The sequence below is a fragment of the Diospyros lotus genome, chromosome 15, assembly GCF_014633365.1.
Source record: "Diospyros lotus cultivar Yz01 chromosome 15, ASM1463336v1, whole genome shotgun sequence".
NCBI lineage: Eukaryota > Viridiplantae > Streptophyta > Magnoliopsida > Ericales > Ebenaceae > Diospyros > Diospyros lotus.
In genome coordinates, this window is record NC_068352.1 from 5,318,772 (window position 1) to 5,325,548 (window position 6,777).

General features: G+C 31.3%; 2 protein-coding genes across 2 annotated transcripts; one reads left to right on the forward strand and one right to left on the reverse strand.

The window, feature by feature from the left end:
- The first annotated feature begins 2,535 nt into the window (after positions 1-2,535).
- LOC127792335 (uncharacterized) lies at positions 2,536-3,819 on the forward strand. The gene has a single exon (XM_052322799.1). It carries the CDS (start codon positions 2,536-2,538, stop codon positions 3,817-3,819), a length of 1,284 nt encoding a protein of 427 aa, XP_052178759.1.
- Positions 3,820-4,381: 562 nt separating this feature from the next.
- LOC127792336 (glutathione S-transferase T3-like) lies at positions 4,382-6,361 on the reverse strand. Its single transcript, XM_052322800.1, has 3 exons — positions 6,221-6,361; positions 4,761-5,177; positions 4,382-4,678 (listed from the first exon to the last, which is right to left on the reverse strand). Exons 1-3 carry the CDS (start codon positions 6,359-6,361, stop codon positions 4,382-4,384), a joined length of 855 nt encoding a protein of 284 aa, XP_052178760.1.
- Positions 6,362-6,777: the final 416 nt, after the last annotated feature.

Sequence of the window (6,777 nt, forward strand, 5' to 3'; positions counted from 1 at the left end):
ACTTAAGAATTTTATATGTTTTCAATAAAAAATAGTCATTCTCTCGCTATATCTTTAGTCATTCTCTTTATTCTTAGTGTTTTTTTTAAATAAATTTATTCTATTTCATCCATTCATCTTAATTGTAACATTTTCATTTCATCTAGTTTAATCATTGAGAAAAAAAATTCAAGTTTACAAAGGCAAAATATCCTTTGCCGACATTTTAATTTATGAAAGATGAAACAGATTGCAAACTTAACCACGTCAAGGAAAAACCTTCTCAAGTTGACTCCCTGGGAAAATGAGATATGTTGGTCCATGAGTGAAGAAGGGTCTTGCTTCCCCTTATCGAACACTTAATTTGAAGCAACCAGTTGGAGTAGTTAATTATATGTATAGCTTGAAGCTTTGTTTATCCATTAAAAGAGTAGCATAGCAAAAGCATGAAAATAACACATAAGTAACATACTATTAATGTTTTCTTTTGCCTTGTCCACCTAGACAATTGTAACATCTCGCATCGAGCGATAGAAATGACTGGAACAACTTAATTTGATGGACCTACTCGAACTTCCAGGGGTCATCCATTCTTAAACTTCCCCAGTTCAAGCATACTTAATCTGAGAGTTTTTTGCCTACATTCAACCCAAAAGGTATTCAGCTAGTGTTATTTCATTTCTTATATATCCTCGATATATACTACCCACACATATTATACGTTGGTATTTACCTACACATAATGGTAATATGTGTGGGTGATTAAATTAGACAAATTCGTTACATTATTCACGTTTATTATGTGTGGGTAAAGTGATATACCCACACTTTTTTTGAAGAAAATTTTTTTCTCCACTTTCAGAGATTGGTGGAATATTTCTCAATAAAATTTTAGCTGATGTGGCATTTTTTTTTTTATTATATTGCTCACACATATTAATAAATATTATGCATGTGTAGGTAATTGTTTATAAACTTACTCACACATAATTACAAATGATATATATGTGTGGGTATCCACATGTGTTAGCTGATGTGTCATTTTTTTAGATTATATTGCCCACATTTATTAATAAATGTTACACATGTGTGGATAATTATTTATAAACTTACCCATACATAATTACAAATGTTATATATGTGTGGGTATCCACGTATCTATGATTTTGTACTTAAATTACAAAACTAAGTCATTTTAATTTTTATAATTTAAAATAATTTATTTTTTATTTTATTTACAAATACAAATAATAAACCTAAAACTAAATCTCTACACTAAAATTCCCCTTCCCTAAAATTAAATCCTTACCCGGTTTCTAATTTCTAAAATCCCTCTTTTGCTCGTTAAGTTCTTTTACTCATCTGCTCATTTCTAAAATCCCTAAAACTAAAGCTTAATAAATACACGATACCATTAACCTCATAAAAAGTTCTTATAGGAACAAAGACGAATTTGGGAACCTCTAGACCTTTTTTTGTCCTTTGCAACGTTTCTCATACCAATTAGTTTTCAAGTTTATCTCGATCTCTTTTAATCTTGTTTATGATCCCATCTCATTTCTTCTCTTCTCTTATCTTCTTTATCTTTTTTCTAGTTTTTTTGTGTTTAGGGTTATATTTATAGTTTTTTCCTATTAAATATATTTTCGCTAATTCTAACAAGAAAAGAATTATTAAGATTTAACTAACACTATTATAAACAATTCCTAACATAATTCTGTAAATGTACGAATATAATTATTAAGCTATTATGATTAAGCATTAATTATTTTTTGATAATACAATATATTAAAAAATATGAACATATTAAAAAAAATACAATATATCAAACTAATTTATTATAACTATTAGATTTATTATATAATTAAATTTTTAAATAAATATTAATTTGATGCAATAATTTAAATTATTTTATTATCATGTTTTAGATGATTATCATAAATTATAATTTAAATTATTTAATAATTTTCATAATTTAAATCATTTTATCAATTATCATAATATTAAATTATTTTATTTTTATCAATTAAATAATTATTAATATTATTTTCATAAATTATTTTATTTTTTATTTAATAACTAAATATTTAAACAAAAAAAAAAACTAAAATGTTTGTCGGAGAAGTCCCGCCTCTTTCTTGGCAAATTCCTAAATCACAAATTGCTCTAAGAGCATCTGCAAGGGGGAGTGCCATTTTGGAGTGCTAAATTATCATTTTACAACTTTGAATAGTGTTATGCCACTTCTAAATTCTACATCTGCTCCAATGATAGGTTGCAAATAGGGGTGTCATTTTAATATATTATATTTTTTATTAAAAAATATAATTAAAATTTTAAATTTTCAAATTCAAATTTCAAATTTTGACTGCTGAAATTTAAATTTCAAAATTCAACCATTAAATTTGAAATTTTAAAATTTAACCGCCAAAATAAAAATTCAAAAATTTCAAATTCATCTATAAATATGATAATCTTTCCCATGTTTTCATTCATCTATATTACATTATCTCTTTAAAATCATTCATCCTCTCATATTTGCATTCATCCATCGATATGAATCGTTATCCTAATATTTTAGGAGGGATCCTCAATATTGAGGAAGAAGATGATGATCAATTCGATACATTGTATGATTCAACCAGAAGGTCAGAAGGGTTTAGTCGTGGACGGGTAAGAAGGCATCGTGGTCGTGGTTCTATTCTAGGCCGTAGAACAATTAATCGTGGTAGAGTTGAAGGCCACGAAAGACTCTACCGCGACTATTTTGCAACCCCTTATGTATATGAAGGGTTTTTTCGAAGGAGATTCCGAATGAGTCGTCCTTTTTTTCTTCGAATTGCAAATGAAGTTGAACAACACGATACACATTTCATCCAAACAATAGATGCCGATGGAGTTCTTGGTTTGTCATCCCTACAGAAGATAACAACTGCTTACAGAATTCTTGCTTACAGAACATCGACAGATTTTGTGGATGAATACATTAGAATTGGAGAAAACACTGCCATACTTAGTCTAAGATGGTTTGTGAAAACTGTTATTGCAATGTTTAGCGACCATTACTTGAGGCCACCAAACAATAGTGATATTACTCGATTGCTACAAATAGAGGAACAACGTGGCTTTCCCGGAATGTTAGGGAATATTGATTGCATGCATTGGAAGTGGAAAAATTGTCTGACCGCATGGCAAGGTATGTATACTGGTCATTGTCATGAACCAACAATCATTTTGGAAGCTGTGGCTTCTCAAGATCTTTGGATATGGCATGCATTCTTTGGGCTTCCTAGTTCGCTGAATGACATAAATGTTCTAGATAGGTCCCCTATTTTTGCATTATTAGCAAATGGTCATGCTCCTCTAGTAAACTATACAATTAATGGCCATGAGTATACAATGGGATATTATCTAGCTGATGGTATTTATCCAAACTGGTCAACATTTGTAAAAACAATTCCCTGCCCACAAGGTTTGAAGAAAAAATATTTTGCTAAAGCACAGGAGTCGGCAAGAAAAGATGTAGAGCGGGCATTTAGGGTACTTCAAGCCCGTTTTGCAATCGTGCGTGAACCAATACGCTTTTGGGATGAAGAAACACTTGCAGATATTATGAAAGCGTGCATAATAATGCATAACATGGTCATTGAGGATGAAGGAGATATTGGTAACAATGACTTTGATGGAAGTGATGCAAATCCTCCTGTAGAAGTGTCGCATGCGTATACACCAGAATTGGAAGACTTCATGCAAACCCATTTTCAGATTAGGGACAGTGTAACTCATTCTCAACTACAATCAGATCTTATTGAGCATTTGTGGGAACGCCATGGCGAATAATAATTTTCCCAATTGTAATTTCAAGTTGTATTTTCAATTTCAATTTCAAGTTGTATTTCCAATTCCAATTTCAATTTTAAGTTGTATTTTCAATTCCAATTTCAATTTCAAGTTGTATTTCAATTTCACAAGTACTTTCATAGCAATCAAAGTCCAACTTCAATTTCAAGATTTTTTAGTCAATTTCAAAAGTACTTTCATAGCAATCAAACTTAATACATAGTTTTTCATGAATAATAACAACATAATAAATAATGACTAAAAAGTAAAACCCCGCTTTTTCATAATCTCCATCTTCAAGTTATTCCAATATGTTGCAGAAATTGGGTCCATACCAATAGTGTCAGTTTCCATGATCTTTATTTCATATTGCCATTCATTATTCTTTTCTTCAACTTTTACCTTCTTTTTTTGAACTTCTAATTGCATTTCTTCAATTTCTAACTGTTTATGATGTTGCTCCAATACTATCTCCTATTGAGCAAATATTTTCTCATGCCGCTCCGCTTTTTGTCTTTCCACTTCCATTCTTTGATTCCAGTGGTGATAATATAGTATATCTTCAACCCCGATTTGATTCTCTTTTGTTTTTAAGTTGTTTCTTCGAAGCTTTTTTGCCTAATGGCCTATTGAGGTTGGGAGTAGACGATGGTTCAATATCATCCCCTAAATGTGGAGTTGAATAACAAGATTCAACATGATTTGATTCAGCAGGACTACCAGTTGAATGGTTTTTTGCTTTCTTATTGTTGGTGAGATTATCAGTCCATCTCTGCTCCATTTTCAAAATATTCCAACAATGCTCATATTGAAATGGTCTTCCAATAATCTTAGCAAACATTTCTTTTGCTTCATCAACCTGAAAAATATATGAAATCATTAAATCAATAGTCCAAATATTAAATCATAGTAGCGTCTATCTAAAAGAACTCAATCCTTACATTATTTTGCTCAGTGTGTCCACTTTGTCGCAGTCTTTCAATTTGCCTATAAAAATCGACAAATTTAGCACATTTTGCATTTATATCATCAGTCCAATGGCTTTTAATAGAAGCTTGCGAACGTTCTTCTTGATTGCCTCCATGAAGCTCTACGTATTTCAATACTCTATGCCAGAAAGCACCACCTTGTTGTTCATTTCCAGTAATTGCATCTTTATTCGTGTTAAGCCACGCAGACACAATTAATTTATCTTCTTCTTGAGAGAAGTTCTTTGTCTTTTGCGATTTTCTCACTCTTGAAACAACTTCATCTTGTACTGGCTCCAATACTGCGGGATTGGGCTGCATAATATCATCATATAAATCGGTGTTACTCATAACCAAATCAATGAAAGAACTGTCAAATTGAGAATCCATCTAAAAAATAATTAAAAAAATATTATCAATTTAAAGAATGAGCATAAAATAATAAATTAAAATAAATTCTAACAATTAACTAAAATAATTATTTTAAATTAAAATCAAAATATATAATTCTAACCCAAAAATATCAATTTAAATTCTAACAATTAACTAGAATAAAAACATTTATATATATGATTAATAATCAATTAACTAAAACAAAACATAACAATTAACTATAATTAATATATATAATTATAATAATTAACTTTGAATAATTGTTTTACAACTCCCCACATACTGTTTAAATATTTATAATTAATTAATATATATTTATATATAACATACGTTGGAAATATTTATAATTAATTTATATATATATATTATAACATACTTGGGCGCTCCAGAACCTTCCTCTCACAAATCAATTGTAAACATTTATAATCATTATATATATATATATTATAACATATTTGGGCGCCTCTAGAACCTTTCTCTCTGGAAATCAATTGTAAACATTTATAATCATTATATATATATATATTATAACATACCTTGGTGCCTCCAGAAGCTTCTCATCTACAAATCAATTGCTCCCCTCGCCCTTAACGCAATCCAGAAGTCTTTTTCTTCTCTATAAATCAATTGTAGCTGCTCACAGCTCGCCCTCTCACCCTTGATGTAATCCAGAAACTTTATTCTTCTTTGCAAATCAATTGCTTCTGCTCACGGCTCGCTCTCGCCTTCCCCTTCGCAGGCGCTGCTTGCCCTCACCTTGTTCTTCTTCTTACTCAGTGCTGCTCGCCCTCGTAGAAGCCTCTGGTTTATCTTGCTCTGCTCGCCTCCTCTGTTCAGGTAATTATATATATATATAATCTAAAATATAGCCGTTGGTCTCTTGACCGTTGGTAAATGCAATCTCTGATTTTCTCTTTCCAAAAATTACAAAAATGGCATCGAATGAGAGAAGTTGTCATTTTACAAACTCATATGCCACTCCCGTTGGAGTGGACATTTTATGTTTTCGGGTGCCATTTCGGCAATTATGCCAATGGCACCCCCAATGGCAACTCCCGTTGGAGTTGCTCTAAACCCCCAATTACTGTTAACTCCCTACCTTCTCTACCCCATTGCCTCCGGTACCTCAATGCTGTCGTGACCTCCTTGCTGCCTCTACGCCCGTCACCTTCAGAGCACATCTACTGGTCGTTGTCCTCATCGTTTCCATCTCCTCGCTGCCTCAATGTCATCGCCACCACTGTAGCCTCTTCAACGCCCCCTTAATGTCGCCGTTGCCTCCAACTAGTGAAGTGGTATGGATGTAATCATTGTTTACTTATTCTATCAACAGCCAACAGGTTTTAAACTTGTCTTTCGTATCTAGATAATATATATATATATATATATATCAACATATTATTCTGGTTTTCAATGCGTTTTAAGTTTGTTTAAATTTTTCAATTTAGAGACACACTCCATATTGCAATGTTTGCAAAGATTTATATGATTTACAGTTTGCAACTTTGAATTTGTTTCCTTCCCTTGTCCTTTCATTTCATAGTTTTTCTCAATCCAACACGAACTATGGTTTTCTATATATCATTTTCACTTACCT

Coding starts and splice junctions, on each gene's coding strand:
- LOC127792336 (XM_052322800.1), bottom strand. CDS start 6,361: ATGTGCTCTGAAGGTGACGGGCGTAGAGGCAGCAAGGAGGTCACGACA. Junction 5,178..6,220: donor AACGGGAGTTGCCATTGGGG/GTGCCATTGGCA, acceptor ATTATTTTTTAG/ATGGATTCTCAATTTGACAG. Junction 4,679..4,760: donor GACACACTGAGCAAAATAAT/GTAAGGATTGAG, acceptor TATATTTTTCAG/GTTGATGAAGCAAAAGAAAT.
- LOC127792335 (XM_052322799.1), top strand. CDS start 2,536: ATGAATCGTTATCCTAATATTTTAGGAGGGATCCTCAATATTGAGGAA.